The sequence below is a fragment of the Rhagoletis zephyria genome, unplaced genomic scaffold, assembly GCF_001687245.7.
Source record: "Rhagoletis zephyria isolate East Lansing unplaced genomic scaffold, Rhagoletis_zephyria_1.1 Rzeph_scaffold_00420, whole genome shotgun sequence".
NCBI classification, from domain to species: Eukaryota; Metazoa; Arthropoda; class Insecta; order Diptera; family Tephritidae; genus Rhagoletis; species Rhagoletis zephyria.
Genome location: NW_016157504.1, coordinates 154,111 through 181,634, shown reverse-complemented (window position 1 = coordinate 181,634; position 27,524 = coordinate 154,111). Strand labels below are relative to the sequence as shown.

Below are 27,524 nucleotides of genomic sequence, written 5' to 3'. Positions count from 1 at the left end.
ACATCCATATTAATAAAATAAACGGAAAGACCAGCAATGTATCAAAAGACATAACTTTCTTTGTTTGTAAATAAGGAGATATATATAGGCGGGGAATTTTATGAAATTTTGGACAAAATCTTAAAATTTATTAATAAAATTCTTTTCTCCGAGCTTTCTGTTCCGCAAAAGAATCTATAACATCATCAAAGTTTAAAGATAGAGCCACAGAATTTTCAATAGGCAGAATATCCAACCTACGTAGCCTCTCTTGTCCCACAGAGTTTCTCAGTAGGCACAGTAATTGGAGCAAATAACATTAATGTAGTACATACTTCAGGAAAGCAGACGACATAAAATAAAGGATATGTACATGGTTACAACTTTGGGTACGAGGAACGAATGAAGAAAAATATTTCTTTGACTCACCCGTCAACCGTTAAGCAATAATCGCCTTGTTCAGAGCTAGCCTGAAGTAGTGGTGTGCAAAGTTAATTAACAGAATACACAAGATGTGAATGAATACACAAGCGAATGAAAAATACTCTTGCACACCCGCCTTAGGCCACCCCGTACCGCAGTATATAATAAGCAAAAACCATTAGGTTACAATAGATTAAGTTACAATGAGTAAGTTCAAATTTCTAAAGTTACAATGGGTTTACATTCCAAAGTTTTCATATACATGGTTTAAGAACCATTGCATGAAGAACAAAAGTATTTAACGATCGGTGAGATCTGCGCTCACGTCTCCGACATGGCGGCCGGCCTGGTACGCTGGAATACGTAGCAGCTGTTGTAGACTTTGGAGCGTAAGCATAGCCCGCTTGAACAACTCCCGTATGCGTTGCTGGGTAGAAGTCCGACTCTGCACTCTGCCCTTCGGCTTTCGAATCGCCCGTCGACTAGCCACGGTTTTCTTCCGATTCACTTCTCGCCGACTACGACCTGGCGATGAGAATGATGCTCGATGCAACAGCGTGTGGTGGGCTTTTCCGCAGCGATGGCAGCTGGCAGGTGAGTGACAGGCGCCCGTAACATGGGATGTCGCCAAACAGTTTACGCAGTACTTATGTACGCGCGCAGACTCATATCTTTCAGCCGGAGTCATAGCCTTGAAGGCATGACAGTACCGCGAGGAGTGGACGCGGCAGCAGAGACGACGCTTGTTGAGCTCAATCGTTTCCTTGGATGATCTGCAGAGAAAAATCGTAAGTGGTATTAGACTCGTGGGTTTGCGCCTAGTTTAAGGGTACGTTTATAAACATATGAGTTGGTGAGATGAGTTGAACACATAATAGTAAGAGTATAAAATGATTTTGGACAGGGTAACGATACCCCAAAGCTACATAGGGGGTAGTAGGCATAATTTCCTAATATTGCGCGTGATTGTCCCTGCCTGAGTTTGAACTTCTGCTACACGAACGTTCTGGTCGGGACCCGGATGCAGTTTCACAACGCGTCCCAGTCGCCATTCGTTCGGAGGTAAAAGATCATCCCTCACGACTACTAAATCCCCCTCGTTTATGGTAACTTGCGGATGTTTCCATTTGTGCCTTTTATGTAATTCTTTCAGGTACTCGTTTTTCCATCGCGAACTGAACTGGTGGTGGAGAACTTTAAGCATGTGCCACTTATTTATTAGGGATTGGTTTCCTACATTCGGTTTTGGTATTGACAGGAGTGGAGCGCCGCGTAAGAAGTGGCCTGGAGTTAACGCCGATACGTCGATACGTCATTGGGATCCTGGGGCATAGGTGAGAGTGGTCGCGAGTTAAGAACCGCTTCAATTCGCACAAGGAGGGTGTTGAAGGCTTCAAAGGTGAATTTTTGACTCCCAGCGACCTTGGTGAAATGTGTCTTGAAGCTTTTAAGGCTGCTTCCCACAGGCCACCCATATGGGGAGCGTAGGGAGGTATAAACTGTCATGATAGCCCATGGACAGCGTACTTTTCCGCCACATCCGAAGTGACTTCGTTGAGAAAGAGGGAAAATTCTCTTTGAATTGATCCCTGGGCTCCAACAAATGTTTTGCCGTTGCCAGACATGATTTTGTGTGGAATACCACAGCGGACGACAAATCGAGCAAAGGCCGCCTTAAAAGCCCCAGTGGTCAAATCAGAACACACTTCGAGGTGAATGGCTTTTGTTGAAAAACATACAAACCCGCACACATATGCCTTTGTGTGTGAGGCTGTTCGCAGGACCGACGTTTTCACCATAAACGGGCCAGCGAAGTAAAGACCAGTGGTATGAAACGGTAGAGAGTATGTTGAGCGTTCTGGAGGCAGGGCGACCATTATCTGAGATTTCCTTTGTTGTTTGTAAATCGTACACGTTTTACAGTGAAAAATGCATTTTTGACCTTTTGCCTTAAACGTGGGATATAAAACTCCTGTTGGACTATACGAATCATAAGTTGCTTTTCGGCATGAAGGAATGTTTGGTGAATGAAATCAAGCAAAAGAGAGCACAATCTAGAGTTGTCTGGGATTATGATAGGATGCCGTTCTGTAGCTGAGTGCAGCATACGCGAGACGGCCATTCACTCGCATCACGCCTGCTTTGTCTAAGATCGGGTTGAGAGAAAGTAAAGAACTCTTTTTACTGATGGGTTTCGCGGCCTTCAATGTGGCGATGGTTTCTCCATAGTACTTGTATTGAGCATTCTTGATGAGACGAACTTTAGCCATATTTATCTCTTCCTGCGTTAAAATGAGGGTGGAAGGAATTGGCTGTTTACGAGATTTATTAATAAATCGTAGCATGAATGCAAGAACTCGAAGTGCTCTTGAATATGAGGAGAACCGTTCGAGGAGATCGTCATTTTCCGCAGTGTAGTACATTTCTACTTGGAGGGCTGAGGCAGCCATTCCGGGCCGTTCCACCACAATGAGCAGCCTACTAAATTTTGCGGTCGACATCCGCGGGTTCCTAAATTTGCAGGGTTGTTTGCGCTTGAAACATGTCTCCACTTGGCATTGCTGACATTCTGAAGTATTTGAGAAATTCGGTTGGCTACGTATGTCTTCCACGTGTGCGGCGGCTTTTCTAACCACGCCAGTACTATGGAAGAATCTGATCAAAGGGTTAGTTCGTGGGGTGGTCCAGTTAGGCGCGCAGTTGTTTCACGAGTTTGGAGAGCAAGACTGCTCCACAAAGTTCTACACGAGGGAGGCTGACAGTTTGTAGTGGAGCGACTTTGCTTTTTGCGGCAAGCAAGTATGACGAAAAGGAGGTTTCGCTATGTTGAATTCGAAAATCAATGTAATTGAATGGCCTTCGCGGGCGAGAATCGTACTCACCGGGGGATGCTTATCTCACTAATTGCTAAGGGAGCTTCGCGAAAGGCGTTCCATTTGTTGAATGATACAGGTTTTACATGTTCGTCCCAGTCCGTTCCCTCCATCCAGAGTTGTTGGAGAAGAATTTTGGCTAGTATCATTATGGGCGATAGCCACCCTGTCGGGTCGAACAATTTCGCTACCGCCGATAATATTTGTCGTTTGGTCGTTGAGTTTGTGTCGGATCTGGGGTCATACGTATACGAAAATGAATCTGTCAGGGCGTTCCACCTTATTCCAAGCGTCTTTGTGGAGCTAGTGTCTTGGAATTTGAGGAAGTCCGCGTGAAGAAGCTCCGAATCGGGAATTGATTCCAATATTTTGGGATGGTTAGCTGTTATTTTTTTCAGCGGGAAACCTGCGGACTTAAGCGCTTCGATTACTTGGGTCATTTTTTCGTGGGTGGATTGTATGTCGTGGCCGCCTGACAGAATATCATCTACATATGTTTCTGGTAACAAGGCGTTGTAAGAGAGAAGAAATTCACTTTTACAGTCTTCGGCTAATTGCTGCAACGTTCTGATGGCTAAGTACGGTGCGCAGTTCACGCCGACGGTCACCACTTTTAATTTAAAGTCTTCGAGTGGCGACTGTGGAGATCTGTGAAAGAGGAGCCGTTGAAAGTCTTGGTCTTCCTTAGAGACGAGGATTTGGCGGTACATTTTCTCAATGTCGCCATTAAAAACGAACTTATAGAGTCGAAATTGGAGAATTATTACCATTAAATCGTTCTGTAGAGTGGGACCTGTGTGGAGTACGTCGTTTAGTGAATTCCCGGAGTGCGATATTTTAGAGGCGTTGAAGACCACTCGCACCTTTGTCGACTTGCTGTCGGGTTTTAAGACAGCATGGTGGGGCAAATAGAATGAGAAGTATATTCCGTTTTTAATAATTTCTAGGGGTGAAGTTCGTGTCATGTGATCCATAGTCACATAATCTTCCAAGTCGTTTGAGTACTGGGTTCTTAACTCTGGTCCATGCTGATATACTGTTGTTGTGCTGCCAACCGAGTATGACCTAAGGCTATATTTTGCGGGAAATCCTTAAGCTACCATAGCTTGACTTCGTAGCGTCCATCTTCTCTCCGGGTGGTGGTTCTCTTGTATAGTTCTTCGCAGTACTTATTCTCCTCTGTCAAAGTGAGGGCTTGAATGACTTCTTCCTGTTCCCAAAACTTTTATAAGAGTTCGTTGAGGGAATCATCTGGAGTTTCTGATACCTGAGTAGAGAACGTAGCGATTTGTTCGACCACAGGTCCGCTTAATATCCACCCAAAGATTGTATTTTGAGCTATTAAGCTTCCAGCGACATAACTTTGTAGTCCTTGGATGAATATTTTGGGTATCAAATCGCTTCCTATCACCATATCTATGCGGGCCAGTGCAAAACAATTTGGATCTGCCAAATTGAGCGAGGAGTACTCTTTTAGGTCTGTACAGGTCACCTTGAATAAGGGCAATAATAGGGTAACCTTGTTATTATCGCTTGAGTTGCGATTTGTACCTGCAAGTCCGGTGAGCAAATTGTCATCGTGCAGGTTTTGTTAGCGTTTTGGACTACCCGTTCACCCATACCCAAAATCTCATATTTTGTGTTGTTTGATGGTAGACCCAGCAGCTTTTGGATGCGGGACGATACAAAGGTTTTTTGGGATCCTTTATCTATTAACGCTCGAACTGGAAACGTTTCACCTTGATGTAAAACGGGTACAATTGCGGTGGGGAGCAAAGTTTTCGCCCTACTACTAGCAAAATGTGAAAATACCTTGTCATTTTGGCTTGTGTTCTCGAGGGGCCTGCGTTTTTTGGGGTTTGCATGGAGGTTGAGTGTTTGTCAGGGTCGCAATTCGCTTGAGGCGACGCCTATGCCTGGCTTATCCTTTGCCGAGCACCAGAATTTGATGATTGTGGCTTAGACTCATAATGTAGGAGTGAATGGTGGCGTTTCTGGCAATACACGCATGTGAAGTTACTTCCGCATTCACCTTCTGTATGCGAGAATGCCAGACAGTTCCTACAATAATTGTTGTCCTTAATAAACTTATTACGATCTTGGACGGAGAGTTCCCTAAATTTGACGCAGCTCATCATCGAGTGGTTTGAGTTACAGAGCCTACAAGATACCTGCCTCATTTACTGCGTATGGAATGCACGGGTTTTGTTCTTGTAGCCGAAGGAGTGATTAGCGGGAGTTGACGACCTGGGAGTGTGATTCTGAATGGGCTTATGGTTAGGTTTATTCGGCCTGTACGTACCAAGCCGCTCTACAACTTCATACCAGGTATGCCAAAAATTTGTCCATTTCTGACCAAAGAGGCAGTTCTTTTCTGGGGTCTAGAGATTGCTGAGTGTTTCGTCTAGGAGCTTTGAGGAACAGAGGTATATTAACATCGGGTCCCAACTTTCTGTGGCAACGCCGTTTGCATTCAATACTGAGAGGCAATTGTTAATAATGGTTTGGATCTCTTGGATCTTTTCACCATTTTCCGAATTTAGGGGTTGGATGCTAAATAGAGTTTTAATTTGGATATCAACGAGAATCCTGCGATTCTCGTAACGTGATTTTAATGCGTCCCACGCCAATTCAAAGTTTTGGTCGTTTAACGCGTAATTTTTTATAATAAGGGCTGCCTTCCCGCGAGTTTTTTGTCTAAGGTGGTAGAGTTTCTGAGCTTGAGACAATTTTGGGTGTGCTATGTATATCGCTGTAAATAAGTCCCGGAACGATGGCCAATCTTCGAATCTTCCATAGAAGATTTCGGTGTCGCATGCAGGCACCTTGAGGTAATTCTGGGGAGCGGTCGACATCCGCGATTCTGGATCTGGTGGGTTGTTTCCACTGGCTGATTCTGTTGAAAGATTGCTAATTAGTTCATTTATCCGCAATCTGGTGCTCATGGACGAGTCGATGCAGGTGTCATACTTCGCTTCGCATGCTATTCTTGTTTTCTCATCTATTCCACTTAATTGCGCTGCTTCGTTTGCCTGGTTCACTATGTCCACAAGTTTATCCAGTTCTCCCCGATACGTCTTCAGACCTGCTTCCGTGTGGTCACTTTCGCGGACATTCCACCACCTTGTGCAGAATTTTTCAAGTTTTGAGACTTCAAAGAGGAACTTTTTGTGAATGTGGATCAGTTCCTCTTCCTCGGCTTGGGATCTCGACCGTGTTCTTATGCCCTGTGGGGCCTGTAGACCTGTTGGTCTATCTTGTTTTTCGTCAGTCATTGCGTTGTAGTATTAGGGATTTTAAATCAATAATTTATACTAAAATTTTAATATTTGCTGAGTTTTGACCCACTGTATTGTATGCGAGGTATTTGCGCGCTTGTCCTACTGTGCTGTCTGAGTACAGTAACAGTATGTATGCATGTATGTATGTATGTATATATGTATTCCAGCGTTAATAAATATTTTGCTTCCAGAACGAAGCAAAGTGGTGTTGTTTTTCACCCCCGGTCGATCAGCGCTAATTATCTGCGACTGTGAATATGTGTATGTACATACGTACATGTACACTTTTTTATATATATATATATATATCCTATCCTGCGATATATATATGTACGTATGTGTGTTCTTTTGCGTCTTCCTAAAAGATGAGTTTGGCCGAGCTTCTCCTCCGATTTGTGGCGTGCGCCTTGATGTTGTCACACAAAGCGGAGGGACGTACAGTTTTACGCCGACTCCGAACGGCGATGGAATTTTTATGAGAAGCTGTTTTTCATGGCAGAAATATACTCGGAGGTTTGCCATTGCCTGCCGAGGGACGACCGCTGTTAAGAAAAAACCTTTTTTCTATATTTTTTGCGATGTTGCTTTGACCAGAGGAGACTCGGCCAAACACTAACATATGTGTAAGCGCCAATCTATAATTATATTATTAAGAGATGAGTTGCTCGCTTTTTGAGGGCAGGGTTTATCTTATGTTAGCATATGTAGATATGCGTACAAATGGACGTTTGATTAATAGGGTGGCTCTTATTTGTAGAATTGGAATTTTCTGAATTTATTTGTTAAGTTTTTTTGTTTTTAAGTATTGCGATGAGCACAAGTTGCATATACTAATGTAAATGGGATTTGTCTATACAAATGTATAAGTAAAATAATTGCTGGCGATAAAGAGGCGGGAAAAGGTTCTGACCAAAGATGCAAAAGGTGTATGTTTACATGTACATATACGTATGTACATATAACTCTTCGCATGTACTTTTTTAAGTTAGCGGTTTTATGTATATCTTACTCTTACTAATATTATAAATGTCAAAGTTTGTATGTTTGGATGTTTGGGCAATCATCACGCGGAAACGACTGAACGGATTTGTATGAAATTTTGTAGGCAGATAGCCTAAGGGTCAGATTGGTTAATAGGCTGCTTTTTTTAAGAGTTGCCACCTGTTAAAAAAGTTTAATTTATTTAATATGTGGGAACGACTGAATGGATTTGCATGAAAATTTGCACACAGATAGCTTATGACCTAGGTTGGAAAATAGGCTACTTTTCTTAAGAGTTGCCACCTGTTAAAAAAGTTTCATTAAATTAGTACGCGGAACCGACTGAATGGATTTGCCTGAAATTTTGCAGGCAGATAGCTAATGACCTACAGTGGAAAATAGGCTAATTTTTTGGAAGAGTTGCCACCTGTTAAAAAAGTTTTAATTAAATTAATACGCGGAAAGGACTGAACAGATTTGCATGACATTTCGCACAGAGATAGCTTATGACCTATGTTGGGAAATAGGCTACTATTTTAAGAGCTGTCACGTATTAGAAAAGTTTAACTAAATTAATACGCGTAAATTACTTAACTGATTTGCATGAAAGTTTCCATACAGATAGCTTATGACCTAGATTGGAAAGTAGGCTACTTTTTTAAGAATTGCCACCTGTTTGAAAATGAAATTTTGCTCAAAGATGGTTTATGACCTGGATTGAAAAATAGGCTACTTCCTTAACCGGTTTTCCNGTAAATGACTGAACTGATTTGCATGAAAGTTTGCACACAGATAGCTTATGACCTAGACTGGAAAATAGGCTACTTTTTTAAGAATTGCCACCTGTTTGAAAATGAAATTTTGCTCAAAGATGGTTTATGACCTGGATTGAAAAATAGGCTACTTCCTTAACCGGGTTTCCGATCAGGACGAAATTTAGTACACTGACTACGGATTTCGGAAGGATGGTCTTAGACTGAAAGTAAGTCCGATAACTCAAGGCCCCTCCCATACAAATTGGAATTTTCATATTACATACATATCTCTGGAAGTATTTGTGGGAGAGAACTGAAACTTGGTATAGTGATATGTATGTGAAATCAATGTTGGCATTAATCGATTGATGTTTTAATTAGTTAGTTAATTCGATTAAATTCAATCTGATTACAGTTAATCATGATTAATTTTAATCCGACTAAACAGTTAATCGTAACCGCGATTAAAAAATTAATTTTTAATCATTAACTCTTAATTTGATCAAGTAGGTTTGGTGATTAATTAAGTTATGCTGGAATTTCCCTGTGCACACAAAGCAAGTTAATCCGGTATGGCTAAGTCGGGTTTCCTCATCAATCTAAGCAATTTGGTGTGCATTTTCATTAAGATATATACCAACAAACGTTTTACAAACTAGGTTTGTAAAAGTTCCCAGTTTATGTATTACTAATAACAATAATTATAATTTTTTTATATTATGTGCTTTTTATAAGCGTAAAACACAAAATAATTACTATAACTGGTGTTTGGTTTCAAACTCGGACAAACTAGACAAATTAATCAGATTTTATTTTTAATTGGATTAACGATTAATGTTTTAAATTAATTAAACGTAATCGCAGCCAGCGATTAACGATTAAAAAAATGTTATCATTAATCGTACAGTTGATTACGACTAATTAATTTTAATCGTCAAACGCGATTAACATTTTAATCGTTAATCAGATTAACAGTTTGCCAACACTGTGTGAAATGGAGAAAATGGACGTTTTTGGAAATGGACGTTTTTGGAAAAGAGGCGTAGCACCTCCCATACTGACTGAAAGTTTCATATTGCATATCTCTTCAAATGTTTGGGGTAAAGCACTCAAGCTTGGTATGGAAATACATATGTATGTACGTATGTGAAACTAATACCATACTCATGGAGAAAAATGAGAGTTATTGGAAAAGGTGGTGTGGCAACTCCCATGCAAATTGATTTTTCTATGCTGCATATCTCTGGAGGTGTTTATTGCAGAGGACTGGAACATGGCACCGAGATGTGTACATATACAAAATTAATTCCATGCTCATGGAGAAAAATTTGCGTTATTCAAAAAGGGGACATGGTTCCTCTCGTACAAATTTACTGTTTTATACTGTTCGTCTCTAGAGGTGTTCATGGTAGAGTACTGGGACTTGGTACTGGGGTATGTAAAATCAATTCTAAATTCATGGAAGAAGATTAGGGTTATAAGAAAAAGGGGCGTGGCACTTCCAGTACAAATTTACTTTTTCTTGCCTCATATCCCTGAAAGCTTTTGTGGAAGAATACTGGAACTTGGTATGGAGTTGTGTATACAATATGTGTCAATTGCTCATGGAAAAAATTTGAGTTATTAAAAAAGGAGGCATGTCGCCTCCCATACATACTAAAAACTTCTTAATACATATCTCTGGAAGGATAGAAAATCTCTCGAAGTATTTTAAATTTGTTATGGAGATTTATTTTATAAGTGCCGTACTGACAGAATAAATTTCATTAAATGGAAAAGGGAGAGCCGGGTTCGGCCTTATAATCTAAAGCTCTCTTGAGGCATTTGCTACAGTAATGAGAAGTGGTATTTTATCAAGGCCAGGTTACTAAATTTGTGTTGGAAATATTAGAACTCGCCGTGGCACCTCCAAGAAGGTTACACGTTCACGCGTCGTATACCTGGAAACATTTTAAGGTAAACATAGAGGGATTGATATCTTTCGTATGTCTAGCGCGCAGACGAGATTTTGTAATTTCATAGCTTTAAACGGCCTAAATACCTTAGCTCGCTTAAAAAATAACGAGCTATAACGAAATGGGCCCAGAAATAAAATCTAACATCATTAAATTATTTTTCATATTTGTATAAAAGCGTGGGGTGAAACCCGCGGGTATAAGCTAGTATGTATATAAATACGTTTGAACTCACGATTTTGCAAAAGGGAGCTAGGTGAGAGCTGATTATGTGTACATACATATACGCGTATTACAAATGTGCAATAGCGGGGAATTTTTACGCTGCCCTAACAGGAAGTTTCGAGATATGCTTACCCAGTGAGAATGAAGATATTGAGCGGGAAGTATTTATGCACGTATGTATGTAACATGTAAGTTTGTTTTATATATGTATATATGTGAGAGTACACTAGAGCGGATTTTATCAAACTGTGGGTGACAAATAGCGGTTTCCATGTATATTAGAGAAAAACGGTAAATCCTGTACCGTTGGTAAACGAATAATTTAAACTGTTTGATAATGGCATGAAAAATCCGCTAATGTGCTATATGGATGAGTATTATTAAATGTTGGTCAGACTTACTTTGGCATTCCTGATTTTGTACCACCTGTGTGTTTTTTTTTTGTCGCCTGTACCCTCCTCCGCTGATTTCCTGTGACTGGTGTGAGCGATGCTGCCTGCGGGACCCTGCTGCTTGCGTATTTCGGCACTAGGGTGGAGGCACCGATCCTGCTTTAACTTCCTTTTCTCGTCTGGGTATAGCGGGGATGTGGTTTTTTGTGTGGCGCAGATATGCTGCTCTCACCGTTATTTTTAGATTTTGTTTAGAGTTTTTAGTTTATATTGTGTTTTTTTTTTTGTTTTGCGTTTCGGACGACGTTTATATGTATTTGGTAGTTTTTATTTGTTCACTTTTTTGTAACTCACCGCTATTTATTATTATTATTTTTTTTTTTATGTGGGGTTGAGGCGCAGGTTTCGCTGCTAATGTAGCTGCTGGCACTGTAAGCAGTTTTTCGCCTTTAGTTAGAAGTTTTGTTTTTTTCTTTGTGTTAATAGTTTTTTTCCGACTGCTACTAATGTCGCTGCTGCCACTTTGAGCACTTAGTTAGAAGTTTTATTTTTTTCACTCTTTCAACCGCTTGTAAATATACGCCCGAACGCGACCGCTGACCGCCTTGCTTATTCAACGTTTTAAACTCAACTGATTTGAGCGAAAAGTTTGAAGTAGTAGTTAGCGAGGGGTGTGCTCAGTGCGCGCAAACACTTTTTTTCGGGGTTGCCAATCCTTTTGCGGATCGATAGCAGCGTTACCGCTTTGGTAATTTTTAACCAAAATTGGTAATTTTTTTCTTTATTTATAAAGTTTGGTAATTTGGCAATTTATTTTTCAATTTGGTAACTTTTTCGATTAGGTCTTACATGTCAAATAGGTCAATATTGGTTCTGATTCCACATTATTAAATGGCCCGTAAGCGTTTCCTTTTATAGAAATACCAGGTCATCCTGAAAGTTTCGCAAGGCGAAAGATGTTCCAGCGTTCCTTGGCTACTAGAATGGTGTATTCTTTAACAAACCGCGTGAATGTGGCTATTGCTAAGTATATCCACCGTGTCCTTTCCTGGAAGGTTTTTGGGTGGTCCTACCTTTCCCCGTCAGTTCGACAGCTTTTCAATTACCATCAATTTTCCGGTGTACCCGGCAACCATATATATGAGTAGAATTCTATGTAAATATGTGTGTTCTCGTTCAAAAACCTGAGGCATTCAGCGGGGGGCTTCACTCTGTCTATGTGTGAGTCGAAAGCTTCAAGCGTTGAATTTTTGATATATTTTCTTGTCACTTGTTTACATACAGTGGTCGAAAAATTATAACCGCACCATATTTTGATAATTTTAACATGTTATTTTTTTGTAATTTTATTTTGGTTATAAAAATATAATATAAAAATATTTTTCTTTCTTTAACAGAACTCCAAAAAATTCTAATTTCAAACTTTGTTCAATATTTTAAAAATTCAACAAACCCTCATAAAAATTTTAAGTTAATGGGGCGCTTATTGCCTGAAAAGCTTGGTATCTTCGGATATACATATGTACAGACATATCGAGCCCTAACTGCCAAAATAACGTAAGCGAAATTTTTTTAGAAATTTTCTTTTTGGTGCAGAAAGGCATCGATATGTATGTTTGTACAGTTCTGCATATAAAATAAGTTTGGTAATTTTTTGTTGAATTTGGTAACTTTTTCCGGTGATTTTGGTAAAAAATAAAAAGATTTTGTGGCAACACTGATCGATAGGACCATGTTCAGAGCTAGCCTGAAGTAGTGGTGTGCAAAGTTAATTAACGGATTACACAAAAATGTTTCCTTTGTGGAATGCAATAACTTTACAAGGTTTATTAGATAAATTCAATTGGTAATTCAAGGTAAATTCAAACTACTTTGCGAGTACGTGTGTGCCATTGGCGTGAAAAACGTCCCAAAATAAACGAGGCGGTCTCTTCGGCGGTTCGAAAGCGAATGAATAATACTCTTGCAAACCCGCCTTAGGCCACCCCGTACCGCAGTATATAATAAGCAAAAACCATTACGTTACAATAGATTAAGTTATAATGAGTAGGTTCAAATTTCGAAAGTTACAATGGGTTTACATTTCAAAGTTTTCATATACATGGTTTAAGACCCATTGCATAAAGAACAAAAGTAATTAACGATCGGTGAGATCTGCGCTCATGTCTCCGACACGCCTAATTCGAAGAACCTGAATTCAAGAAAAAACGCTTCAAAGATTTCGATTGTAATGTTGTTAACCTTATGGGAAACCAAAATATTTTAATCTATAACTTTTTAAATAGCCTAGGTTACAAGATGGCAGTTTCACGTACACATGGAATAGTAGTTGCAGAAAACTATAGCATATATAACTCAATTCTTTCTTAAGTCGACTTAGGCGGTTATTGCTTATGACCACATATATGTACATCTAAAGTATATAGAAACAAGTGACGATTGACAACCAATGTGTGCGGCGCGTGTTCATTTCTCTTGTGTCTCGCATTCGATCAAATTGATTTCGGTTTATAGATTTGTCATCAACGTGTATTTTCCAAAATTTAATATTTTTATAGTTTCTTTGATCCTTGATCATTACTAAAATACTTTAGTTTAATTATTAACTTTATAGGAATCGCCAAGTTTTCCGTATGAGTGACGCTATATATAACTGACTTCCAAAAAATGTTACGTTAAAGACCACTTAAAACCGTATTTATCTTTAAAACAACATAAGATAGGAAACAAGTGTCTGTTTATAAAGTGTAGCTTTTGAGGTTGGTTATCAGAATAAATGAAAACCTTTCGGTTTTTGTACAACGTTTCAGAAATATATGTGCGACTGTAACGTTAACGACAAAAATGTTGACCAAATGGTCTTTAGTTGTGTCTCACTTTATACCATGTTCTGACCGACAACGAAAACACTTTTAAAAAGAGTTTTGGGCATGTGGGCCGAATGCTGTTCACACCGGTTGTTAGAGTTTTCGTTGACATTTCTTACATCTTTTGATTACAGTTTTGCTACACAAAAACAAATCCCAAACTTTTTTCCTTCATTTACAACCTTTAACTTTCATTCTTATTTTACTTTGCCCAGCCAATTAACAATAAATCCGGTTAAACCCCCTCAAGTCAAAGAATAATATTTCACTAATATGGGTCTAGAAAAAAGGTTCTTTAGAAGAAAGTATGCGTAATAAAGTTTCAAAACACGAATTTTTAAAATCATATATTAAATTTTTCGCTTTATTAATAAATCATTTTGATAACTTTAAACACATTAAATTTTTCTTTTTACCTATAAATCAATGAAACGAAGAATTTTCAAATTTTTCGTGGTTTTTTGAAAAATTCTTCTAGAACTTCGTCAACTGAAAAATTTATATCTTTGTGAATATTCATAGATGCTAAACCATTGAGCCTTTCTTGACATGTTGTGTTTCTCAAGTAGGTTTTAATTCTTTTCAGGCATGAAAAGCTTCGTTCAGGTGTGGCTATTGAAACGGGCAAAAGTGCCAATATACGTAAGATCTTAAAAACATTCCCAAAAGACGTTCTATTAGCTACTTGTAATGCTTCGAGAGCATTTCGAATATGTTCGTGTGAAACTCGTTTTCCCACATTTTTACCTCCAGAAGAAAGTTTTGTTTCGAGCAGTCGATTACTTTTTCACAGAAAGCAAACAATTCTTCAGTTTTTTTTCCGTTAAAATCATACTTTGGAAACAAAACACTAAAATTATTTAAAACTGATTTATGGTTTAGGAACCGGCTTTTCAAATGAGCAATATATGTATCAAGGAAGGGAATGTAAAAAGCAATGCGATAGTATGCCTCGGCGTCTCCGGTTTTCACATTAAAGCAATTCTTTTGGCGACTGCTGTATCGCGGTACTTTGATTTCTGTACCTAGGTTGGTGCATACTTCTTCTACGTGTTCGAAAAGCAAATGAAAGTTTTTTCTGCATCTTGTCGCATTTCTTCAAATTCCTTTAAAGCGTCGTCGGCTAAGCTCATCGCTTCTGCAAGATCTTCATCAGGTACTTGTAATTGCCGGCTAGCAAAGCAACAACAATTTATAAAAAAGCAGTTCAATTTGTGCCACACCGTACAAAAAAAGAAGTAGAAAGAAATAACTTTCAGAAATGCCTTTCGGAAGAGATTTTAGCTCCTGAAATTATCTACGGCGTATTATGTGTTACCCTCCAGTCGTGTACCTGTTTAGAAACTTGCACTTTTTTGGCATTTGCCGGAAGGTGCAAAATTAGATTTTAACCGAATAAACTAAACAGAAAAAAGATAAACTCACCAAATAGTGCTCAACATGTTACTAATGACAAAAAGCTTTACCTTTTTTCAGAGCAAAAATATGCTAAAAATTAGTTGGGTGTCTTCGTTGACCTACATTAAGAATCCAGGACAATTTAAGTGTGGACCAGGACACCAGTACAATTTGTTTAAATCAGGAAAAATCCTGGAAAACAAGGACGTCTGGCAGCCCTAGTCTAGTGAGTTCATGTTCCTCTTTCTGCAACAAAGATATACATTTCCATATCTATAATTGTCTGCTCGATCTCCTCTTTCTTATTATAATTCTGGATATTATGTTTAAATCCTTTTTCTAAAATGTGCGCTTCTTCTTTTTTGATGGGAACTTCTGTAAGATTGACGAACATGTTTCTCCCTCTGTTGGTTATTCACTCCTTTTTGATTCGTTTGTAACTTTTCGAGTTTCCCTTTCACATTCATGTACTTCTTCTCCATGGCATTTCCTATGCGTGTTTTCATTTGATCAAAAAGCTCCATTAAACAGTCGACTGGTATGCGCTCCGCTAACTCTAAATGAATTGATAGCAACTCTGAGTTTGTTCGCTCCTTTTTGGCGTAAAGACTCTTCAATTTGTATATACATATATTTGTGGTACATTGAGATTTTTAATCAAAAGGATAAAAATATAATAAATGTTTATAATGTTAAACTACTTGGTTGTTGCAGAGCTTGACTAAAGGCGCACCATCCCATACAGCGACACCAATTCTTCTGAAGAGTTAATTGAAGAGGAAAATTCTGTGTTCGTTTCATACAATATTGCACTCCAATAAGGCAAAAAAAGCTCATCCTCTGCCATTTGAAGTTTTTTCAGGGGAGATGGTTGCCCTAAAAAGCAGAATGTTGCTTAAAACGACAATATAATGCAATGCATGAGCCTGACAAGGATAAGTAGGGAAAACATGCACTTTTACAGGGTTGAGTATAACATCAAAGATATTTTGCACCACGAAAGAACATTTTTTTCGGACAAACGAAATCGTCATTCGTTTTCCTTTTTAAGTCGGATGGATTTCGTAAAAAAAATTACGTCATGTCTCCGATTCGCTTAAATTTTTTTGTGTGGAATCTATACATGAAATAAGCTCACCCGTGTTCGAGCAATTTTTTTCTTCTTTTTTTTCTTTGGAGATATGATCTGTCAAAGTTTAAATTTTTTCGTGATTCTGACTAATCATGTACTTCTTCAAATCGTTATATCTCGGGTTCTGCTCATCGCAGAGACTTAATCGTTGTTTTAAAGCTAAAGAAACGGGCTTTTCACTTCTGTATATAAGATTGTCCTACAGCTAACTTATCTATTAACAGTTGAACTTTTTGTAGTTGATTTGCATAGTGAAGACCAGTAAATTAGGGATTTTAAATTATACCATCGTAATTACTGTTTAATTCTCTATACAAAACGTGGTTCAAAAAAATAGGGGTTTTTCAACAACTATTTTTAAAATATTTTTCTTTATGATGAAATGGTTTATTTTGTCCAATTATTTGTAATTTTTTCGAAAACTTATGTTAAGATATATTTGGTAAGGTGTTAAACATCGGGTTTTTGCAAAAAGTAAAATTTTATTGCGCATTCCAATAGAATACATATCCAGATATAATATTTGTATGGCAAGATTTTTCTTTAAGGCGACAAACCCCTAGAAATGGGCGTGGCAATTGCAGGACTAAAAGTAGCAAAACGCAGATTTTATCGCGGATTTCGGCAGAATATCGCTTCGTTAACAATATTTGTTCCACAACTTTTCTTTGACTTTGCCCCAAGTACTGTCGGCTAGCGACTTGAGGACCTTGTTGCGGCTCTGTACTTTGTTGACAATAGCGCTTGCGTGCGCAGAGAAGGAGAGTAGACTGTCGATGGTTACTCTGAGTATTTTGGGGTTATTCACCGTCGGAATTGGTGTATCATCGACGTGAATTCCCAGCGGTAGCCTGACCTCCTTCGTCCAGGTGGTGAACAAGGTCGCTGAGGATTTCGTAGGGGAGAGGGTTAGGTGCCTTGCAGTGAAGGAGCGAGAAATCTCGGAGAGATACCGTTTACTTTCGAACACAAGCCATCAATTCCATTCCCAGTCGCCATGATCGAGCAATCGTCGGCGTAAGAGACTATCGAGACTTCCTCTGGTGGTTGAGGGAGCTTTGAAATATAAAAGTTAAACAGTAGCGGGGAAAGGACATCACCCTGTGGAACCCCCTGTTTTATTTTTCTGGGTATGCTCGATTTGTCTCTAATCATTACCGACGTGTGTCGACCACTCAGATAATTCGCCGACCAGCGTTTGAGCCTCTGTGGGAGAGAGGAAGCCTCTATATCTTCTAGTAGCGTGGAGTGGCTGACGGTGTCAAACGCCATTAACAGGTCCAACGCTACTAGAATAGTTCTCTCACAGGGACGGTTGCGGTTAAGGCCACGTGTTATCTGAGTGTTTGTGGCGTTAAGTGCTGTTGTTGTACTATGCACTTTACGGAAACCATGTTGATGCTTCGCTGGGGTCAGGTGGTTCGTGAAATACGGGAGCAGCGAGGCCTCTAGCGTCTTCGCTACCGGGGAAAGGAGTGTTATCGGCCGATACGATTCTGCTTTGTTGGCTGGTTTCCCCGGTTCGAGCAGTGGGACCACTCTCCCCACCTTCCAGATATCTGAGATGATGAGAGTGGCCATTGACAAATTGAGGACCTCCGTTAGGTACGCTACTCCCGCAGGACCCAAATTTTTCAGCATCAGCATGCATATTCCGTCGGGACCCATGACTCTGGAGGCGTTCGCCTTCCCGATGGCCACCTGTACTTCACCGCAAGTGAAAGCAAGGGGGGGGGGACAAGTTGTTGCAGCCTTCTGGTCACTCGACGCTTTGCTTTGTCCGCCGGAGGACGCAGTATGAATTTCCGGCGAAAAAAATAGCTCGCGCATCGCTCCGGGTCCGACGAAGCATGGTCGCCGAAAGACATTTCGACCCTGTTGTCGTGCTTCGTCGAATTGGACAGTGACCTCACGGTTGACCAAAGCTTACTCTCTCCAGAGGTGAAGTTGAAAGTCTTCAGATGCTCTTACCAATTTTCCGCTTATGTACGTTCACAAGCTGCCGAATCTCCGCGTTGAGATCCCTAATACCGGGATTTCCGGGATCAGCCTGACGAAGGTTGTCACGCTTATCGGCTAGAATATCCGCTTCAGCAGGGAAATTTGGACGGAGGTCCGTAATGCATCCTGCCGGTACGACGCGAGCTGTAGCAGCAGTGACAACCCTGCGGAGCTTACGTGCGGTTGGTGTGGGAAGCGCAGCGAAGGTGCTCTGAGTAAATTCCACGAAGCCTTTCCAATCAGCTTTAGAAGCGTTGATATAGGTGTGGTGTTCCGCGGAAGCAAAGTCGGTTGGTTTATCAGACCAGCGCTTACTATTGTTATATCTGGCGAGCTGAAGCAGCTACCCATAATCCTGGATCGTCGTCGTTCATTGTGCAGAATGTCGAATCGTCTATCTGCTCAGGCAAGTCTGTTCCCCTACGATCGTTTGACAGGCTTGAGTTCCAACTATCGCGGTGCGCATTGAACTCACCTACTACCATACGGTTTTCACCTCTGAGGAGCGCACCTATATCAGGGTGATATCCTGCCGGGCAGCGAGTGAAAGGGGGTATCTACACGCTAAATATTTCGAGCTCAACATTGCCTGACCGGATAGCAATGCCTTACATTCTAAGGTGGTATCCCTGCGGTCGATGTCTGCTTCAATAAGACGATACTGCACGGTGTGGGGCGTGATAAGGCTAAGCCAACAGCATCGCTCACGATCTCGACGGTGCACGTTGTACCCGGCATAATGCAATAATGTTGAATTGCTGTGAAACTTCGCCTCTTGGACCGCAGCTATCAATATACCATGCCTTCCCATAAAGACGGTTATCCCCTCGATCTTGCTCTGAAGTCCGTTACAGTTAAATTGAAGGAGCTTCATGTGGTTCGGGAAACGTTTAGTTATGCGGGGTGTGAGGGATGTGTGTGGCCTTGCTGCCATTGGCTGAGTGGGCTACTGTGGAAGTAGCCGCCCTGTGGTGGTAGTGGGTGGCGTCGCAGTTGGGGTTCGCGACCGAGCAGCGCAACACGGGCCCTCGAAGTTCCTCGTCCAATCTCGCGTGGTGCGCACACCTGAACATGCCCTAAAGTGGCACCAGCCAAGGCAGGTGTCGCAGTTGACTGATGTCACGTTACGGAATATCCTGGTCTGACATACCTTGCAGATTGTAGGAGGAACCAGGAGTTGTTGGCGGCGGCGTGTGGGTTGTGTCAGTTATGTGGTCTGTCGTGGTTGTAGTGTGGTCTATTGTGTCGTTGTGTTGCGGTGATGTGGTGTTTGTATTGAGCTGCTCAGGTGGAATGGGGTTAGCCGTGGAGGCTGCTCTGTTTGAGCAGCAGGGGGCCACAAACGATGTGGCCCACTGCCGATGGGTCCGTAGTCCTGAGCAGACTCTGAGGTGACTCCACCCGTCGCAAGCATTGCACTTGACTGAGGTGGAGTTGTGATGTGGTAGTCTCTGACACAGCAGGTGTAGGTTTCATGATGGTTTAATTATAAATCCCTAATTTACTGGTCTTCACTATGCAAAATCAACTTCAACTTCAAACAGTTCAACTGTTAATAGCTAAGTTATCTTTAGGGCAATCTATAAATCAATAAAGAGATATTGAGCCCGTTTCTTTAGCTTTCAAATTACGTTAAGATGAAGTCTCTACGATGGGTAGCCCGAGATGTAACGATTTGAAGGAGTACTTGATTAGTCAGAATCACGAAAAAATTCAAACGTTGACAGATCATACCTCCAAAGAAAAAACCCAAAAAAAAAATTCCTCGAACACGTGTGGGCTTATTTCATGTATAGAACCCATAGAAGCCAATTGAATGTGTGACACCAAATTTGGTGTCCGATATGAAAAAGAATGTCTCATATACATGAGCAAATCTCACGAGTTGTTTTTTTTAGTATCACTCCCTTCTCCAGGCAGAAAAAACTCTAAAGCATTCTTGTTGCATTTATTTCAATCAGTGGAGTTCCAAAAACAAATACAATAAAAAATAAATGAAGTATTTGAAAAATGTTCGCCTTAAAACGTTTGTTTAGCGAAAAAGTACCGAAATGACTATTTTTTAATTGTCACTCGAAAATACCATAATTGTTTTTTTTTTTTAACAACTTTGAGAAGCTTTAAACTAGAATGTTCATATTAGAGCAATTGAAGTTGGCGCCAAATTCAACATATCTGTGAAGTCTCAAGAGTGTGCAACTAAAATAAAAAAAATGGCAGTATATAGAAATATATTGGCCTTATTCATAAAAAATAAAGTAGCTTTATAAAAGGTTTATAAATTGGCGGCCGCTGTGGTGTAGTGGTAAGCAGTGCGCGCTTCCACTCCGCAGCGCCTGAGTTCAAGCCGTGGTCAAAGAAACATCGCAAAAAAATGTAGAAAGAAGGTTTTTTCTTAACAGCGGTCGACCCACGGCGGGCAATGGCAAACCTCCGAGTGTATTTCTGCCATGAAAAATAGCTTCTCATAAAAATACAATTGCCGTTCGGAGTCGGCGTGAAACTGTAGGTCCCTCCCCTTTGTGTGACAACATCACGGCGAACACCACAAATCGGAGGAGAAGCTCAGCCAAACACTAACATATGTGTAAGCGCCAATCTATTATTATTATTGTTATATGTGCATAAGGAATACCGTGTAAAAATCTTTAAGGCCAATATTTAATTACTTTTAAATAATATGACTAGGGCTTGGTTATTTCTGTAAGCGATTATTTTTGTTTAACATCACAGAAAGTCCGGACCTGGGTAGAAACTCATTATAGGAGGAAGTGAGTTAATTTGGACCTATTATGTTTTGCATATTTTCACATGTTTTGCCTGTTTGTATATTTGCATATTTTTGTGTATATTTTGCATATTTCCCGTAAATAAATTATTATAAGTATGTCACATTGATGGCAGCTCTTGCTAATTCCGCACGCGACATACTGACCTCCTTCTGCCTCAATAGTGATGACCAGCTACAGCATAGAACAAATCTAATTTTTTTGTGGTATGTAGGCAAGTGCAAGCGATGCTGTGATAGTCTTTTGCAAGTTCGCCAACTAAAGCTCAACACCTTCTTTAAGTACAATAGGTAGGATGCCATTCGGACCGGGCGATTTGAGACTGTCAAAAGACTCAATAGAAAATCATAGGGCATCTTCATTAGCCACATTTCTGGCAACAAACCAGTTGTACCTTGACACTGTGGTTTTCGCATACCCTCCCTCACCAGTCGAGGGAGTGGAAGACGAAACCATCACCTGATTTCCACGAAAGTGAGTCTCTAGAAGAACAGAGAGTGCTCCGTTAAAAAGCCATCAGGACTCTTGAGTGAACGCAGCTTCGTGGTTTGGTCCTTCTTCAGAACTTTTACCTGCCTAAATCCCGCTGCAGTTACCTTCGCAAAGCGAATTATACTACGTTCCCACGGCACGTAATCCGCTCTCCCATTCATAATTTTATCTCACATTCATAATTGGCACAACTGTGAAGTCTGTTCCTCTTGCGAGCGGAATTCTTTGCTCCGCAGCTTTGAGCCAATCCCAGTTGGCTTGGGAGAGGCATTTTAACACAATGGTTCCATTCCTCTCTTATGAACGAGCATTCGCTACAGTGCCGGAGGCAATGACGGCCCGGATCAGCGTTTAGTTTCCGCAGTAGTCATCTGCCGAGTCAAGCCCGCCCTCCCATTACGGCAATGAGCAGGGGGCCTGTTACGAGCTCATAATAAGTTGCTCGGGACCCAGACCTCCAGACATAAGTAGTAGTTTCGAGGGAATAGCGTGGGTTTAAGGCAAGCGTTTCGTGGCGCCAGAGGTCTGTCTGGATGATCGGAATTGGGCAATGCCACACCAGTACCGTGCCACACTATGACTCGAAGAGGCATTGGGACAGCCATTGTTGTCTGTCACCACAGGTTTCCTTCTCTTGCAAAGTTCGCAAGCAGATTTGAATGTCGGTACATCCATCAAGGTCCCACTGGCTTCTGGAGTAACCTCCGTAGACCTGGGGCGCTTACTGAATGCAGCGACAGGACGAGTTCGGCCACAGAAGAGGGTTTGCGCTGCTTGCCTTTCGCCCCCCGATACTTCCTCTTCTGGGCTGTGAAAAGAGGACCAACTCCGTCTTTGGAGGGTAGTTGGCAGCGAACTGCTTCTCAATCTACGTCCCCTGCAAGAGATTGGTCCTCTTCCGACTCTGAAGAAGAGAGGATTGGCTTTTTCTCCCCACTCTCCTCCGGAATGCGCTCCTGGTCTATGACGTTGGGGACTTTGGCAATGTTGGGGCCGCAAATGCGGATGATTTCCCACAGATACTACTAGAGTAGTTTAAAGGGTTAACTAAGTACAAGTTGTTAATAAATTTGAAGATATGCGTTTAACAAAACTTGTTTAATTTTCTCTGAAATCTTGATAACATGGACACTGGTGCAAACGACTTTGGTCTTGTTTCCTAGGTGTTATTTAAATTGTTGCATAAAGATATTTTTTTTAAATATCTAACTATGTAATTTTTACAATTTTTTAATATATTTTGCATAGTTCTTCCATATTTGTTGCATACATTTTGCATATTCAATTTGCATAAAAATCCGAGCTCTAAATATGACTTTTAAATTAACACTTATGTGATACAAATCTACCTATGCCGCTTTTTCAAACCCGCCTGCAGTCGCAAGAGGCCAATCAAGAGCTTCACCGTTCCTGTTATCCTTTATTGATGTATTTTTAACCCATTTATGAAGTTTGAGCCAAATAAATGGACGGAATGATATCTGGATGTGTTTGCAAAAAATAGTATGATAGTGATCGGCATAGGTACATTTGTACCTATGGGTAAATACAAGCAAATTATGTGGAAAACTATCGGTTTGCATGTCAAACTAAATTCAAAATTTTCAAATGAAATATGTATTTTTATTTTGTATTTTACTAATATCTCTTCCTTATTGATTAGGGTGTTCGATTATTCGCCTTTTTCCGAAACCGGTTTTCGAGTTGTTCCAAAAATTGCAATTTGAAAAAACCGTTTCCCGATTTTGAAATTAAATAAAATCCATATAAACCGGTTTTAATTTACATAGTTTTCATACAGTTGGTATGAAGTCTTCACCAAAAATTATAATAAAACTATTACCAGTAGAGATAGCTTTTATTTAGAAAATAACAAAATAAGTACAAAGTTTTTTTTAGGTCAAAAGTAAAACAAATGAAAATCAGTGAAAAACTCAGGTTGGGTCTTGTTTTAACATTTATACTTTGTTAAAATTTTTCTGACTTTTTTCAGCTTTGAATAGTGCTCTTGGTGCCGTATTTGAGTTCTACTGTCACGGGTGATCTATGGTTCAATTTCTGGTCCCACCAACATCAAAACAAGTTTTTTCAAATAGCGGTCGCCCCTCGGCAGACAATGGCAAGCCCCACTGAAAAATGCTTCTTGGGAGGTGGATTAAAAGTATAGATTTCTCCATTTGTATCTTGTAGCGCCAAACATTCATTTATTGGAATCACATATGATATACGGTTCATCCCCAAATAAACTAAGATATAGTTTTAAAACTATGTATTTAGGGGTTTCCCTTAAACTAGAAAAAGCCTTGCAAACTTCGAAAAACTCGAACCTTTTATTGGGAGGTCTAGATGTGAATGAAATAAAAAATGACCGGTTTGTTCGATAAGAAAATTTGGTTTATTCGATATTCGAAATATCAAGATTTCCAAAAACCGCCTATAGATATCAGAAAAAAAACGATGGAAACCTTTTTAAAAAAACCGAGTCAATCACCCTATTATTGATCTCAATTTAGTGTTGAATCAATATCACAAAACATTGGTTTTGTTTGCATCAATATGTGTTTTGTTTTTACCAACTTTTGAATTTACGAAAATCTAACACACATATTTACAGACACAAAAATCTATATACACACACAAATGTACCCACATAAACTCGCCAACTCACAAAAAAGTAGAGAGTTGTACATGAAGAACTTTTTTTCTTATTAGTACCTATGCCGACCACTTACGTAAGGTCAGAGTACCCGATCACGTGAGTGTTAAGGCGTGCGAGTAAACGTGTTACATAACTGCGTATGATGCTACGGGGTGTATACGTTACATATGCCCCTACGGTGAATTCGTATCAACATTCTTCTTCTAATTTGGCGCTGTAACCGCCTAAGCGAGTTGGCCGAGTTCAACAAAGCACGCCAGTCGTTTCTTTTCTGTGCCATCTGACGCCAATTGGAAATGCCAAGTGCAGCCAAGTCCTTCTCCACCTGGCCTTTCCATCGCAGTGAGGGCCCCCACTTCCTCTAATACCACTAGCGGGTTCCGATTTGAATACTTTCAGAGCTGGAGCGTCGGTGTCCATTCGAACTACATGACCAAGCCAGCGGAGCCGCTGAATTTTAATTCGCTGCACTATGTCTATATCGTTGTAAAGCTCATACAGCTCATCGTTAAATCGTATGCGATATTCGCCATCACCAACGCGTAAAGGTCGGTAGATCTTTCGCAGAATCTTTCTTTCGAATACTACAAGAGCCGCCTCATGGAATGTTGTCATTGTCCATGCTTCTGCGTCATATACCAGCACGGGCATGTTGAGTGACTTAGAGAGTGTGGTTTTCGTACATCGAGAAAGGGCTTTACTCCTGAATTGCCTACCAGTCCAAAGTAGCACTTGTTGGCAAGAGTAATTCTACGTTGGATTTCCATGCTGACATTATTATCGGTGTTAATGCTGGTTCCCAAGTAAACAAAATTCTCTACTTTTTCGAAATTATAACTGTCAACAGTGACGTGGGTGCCAAGGCGCGAATGTGCTGACTGTTTGTTTGATGACAGGAGATACTTCGTCTTGTTCTCGTTTACCACCAGACCCATTCGGTTTGCTTCCCCATCCAACTTGGAAAAGGCAGAACAGACTTCGCGTTTTTTTTTTACCGATGGTGTCGATGTCATCGGCATAAGCCAGCAATTGCACGCTCTTGTAGTAAATTGTTCCTGAGCGGTTCAGTTCTGCAGCTCTTATTATCTTCTCCAACATCAGATTAAAGAAGTCACATGAAAGGGATTCGCCCTGACCGAAACACCGTTTGGTGGCGAACGGCTCGGAGAGGTCTTTCGCAATTCTACCGGAGCTGGTGGTATTGGTCAACGTCATTTTACGCAGCCGTATCAGTTTTGGCGGGATTCCAAATTCAGACATAGCGGCGTATAGGCAACTAATTTTAGTGCTCCCGAAAGCGGCTTTAAAGTCGACAAATAGGTGGTGAGTGTCGATCCCTTTCTCGCGGTCTTTTCCAAGATTTGGCGTATTGTGAACAGGGTTGGACACGCTGCACTATATCGAGATTTTCACTACCACTATATGCTTAGTGGTAGTGCATTCCAAATTTCACTACCACTGTATCGTTAGTGGTAGCGCATTTCAAATTTCACTACCACTGTATGTTTAGTGGCACTGAAGTCGCCAAGCACGATTTTGATATCATGACGAGGCAGCGTTCGTACGTGCGCTCCAAGCGCTCACAGAAGAGATCCTTGGATGCCTCATACTTCTCTTTCGTCGGGGCATGGGCGCAGATGAGCGAGATGTTGAAGAATCTCGCTTTGATGCGGATTATGGCTAGACGCTCGTCCACCGGGGTGAACGACAGTACTCGGCGACAGAGTCTCTCTCCCACCACAAATCCAACACTAAATTTGCGCTCTTTTACAGGGCAGCTGTCCATCCGAGGCTGTACTTCGCTCATTGCTGGGACGGGGGTGGTTTCGCAACCGAGAACACGTTTATATAGTGAGCCGCTGGCTTCAAGACAGCCACCCGGTTGCAGCCGCACATACTGGTGAACAGACGCTGCAGACTTCAGTGAGCCTTCAAACCGATTAAGTCGGAGTGGCCCCACTGAAGCTTCCTCTCTTTCTGCCGTGACCCAAGGCTCCACTTGGATTGGTTACCGCATCTTGCACATGGGTTGCCCAGAGTGCGCGAACGAGGACGCAAGAGTCGGGGTTGAGTATAGCCGTGCAACTGTAACTGCATACCCAACACAACGACTATACCCCATTGCACTCCCCATTCCACCAATATTACCCAAATTTTTATGAGAACATTACAATAAATATTTAAAGGAACATTTATAGTTAGAAAACATTAATATTGCATGAAAATTTTTATCGTAGAAAATTATTTTTTTACGAGTCACAAAGTTTCATGAAAATTGCATGAAAACTTTGGTTGTAATAATTATTAAAAGTAAGGTCCAAACTATTAATTTAAAAAAATATATATGTAAAAAATCGAATACTGGCTAAATATTTTGCGGAAATATTTCTGAATACTCAAGCTGAGAAATGCAAATACTTACTGCAATGTTCGTTACTCCTTTAGGAATTTTTACTCATATCAGATTCGCTTTTCAGCATTAAGAAAGCGATACTATCCTCTCTCACTAAATGATTTACTAACATAAAGACATAATAATCAGCTGATGAATTTGCTTCTGTATCTGAATACTTAGGTTTAGATCTCGACACTTAAAAACTTATTTCTTTCGTGACTCGACGCAAAGATGAAAAAAAAGTTCCGTACGTTATGCGGACTGCGCTCCTCGTACGGATAGGCGAGAGGAGGGCAATCGTTGGGGTTAATAATACAAATAGTAATAATTAATGTATGTCAACAACTGGGACAAGTTTCTCTATTACTAGTGCAAGTGTACTGGTTGAATGGTGTTTTGTTTTTAATATTTACAATGATTTTACAGCTAAATTTTTTCTTATAAAAACATGGTTCATTATTTAACCAAAACCATATAAATCTAACTTTATACCAAATTCTGAAAAATCGCATTGGTTTAATTTTTTTTTTGTTGTTGACGAAGTTTGCTCTTTTTTTTATTAATTTATACGAACTTATTTTAAAGCATGAATTATATTTTTATAAAAAAGGGAATAAAAAAAACTTAGCTGGGAAAACATTGTAAATCTTAAAAAGAAAACACCAAATTTATTTAAAATAGCCGAAATAATCCTCTTTCACTGAGAATGTATAGCAAAATTTTAATTAATAATAATAATAATAATAGATTGGCGCTTACACATGTGTTAGTGTTTGGCCGAGCTTCTCCTCCGATTTGTGTGTTGTCACACAAAGGGGGAGGGTCCTACAGTTTTACGCCGACCCCGAACGGCGATGGTATTTTTATGCGAAGTTATTTTTAATGGCAGAAATACACTCGGAGGTTTGCCATTGCCTGCCCAGGGGC

General features: G+C 40.4%; 2 protein-coding genes and 1 long non-coding RNA gene across 3 annotated transcripts in view; 2 read left to right on the top strand and 1 right to left on the bottom strand.

Annotated features, from left to right (window-relative positions):
- LOC108359608 (1-phosphatidylinositol 4,5-bisphosphate phosphodiesterase classes I and II-like) overlaps window positions 1-27,524 on the top strand; it is a 191,035-nt gene that overhangs the window by 66,015 nt on the left and 97,496 nt on the right. The window lies entirely within an intron of this gene.
- LOC108359610 (uncharacterized) lies at window positions 38-11,145 on the bottom strand. Its single transcript, XM_017611535.1, has 2 exons — window positions 10,874-11,145; window positions 38-1,175 (listed from the first exon to the last, which is right to left on the bottom strand). The coding sequence occupies exons 1-2, from the start codon at window positions 10,879-10,881 to the stop codon at window positions 701-703; spliced, it is 483 nt and encodes a 160-aa protein (XP_017467024.1). The 5' UTR covers window positions 10,882-11,145; the 3' UTR covers window positions 38-700.
- LOC108359611 (uncharacterized) lies at window positions 6,943-27,524 on the top strand. Its single transcript, XR_001846960.1, has 2 exons — window positions 6,943-6,991; window positions 27,419-27,524. It is a non-coding gene; the product is annotated as an uncharacterized LOC108359611 (long non-coding RNA).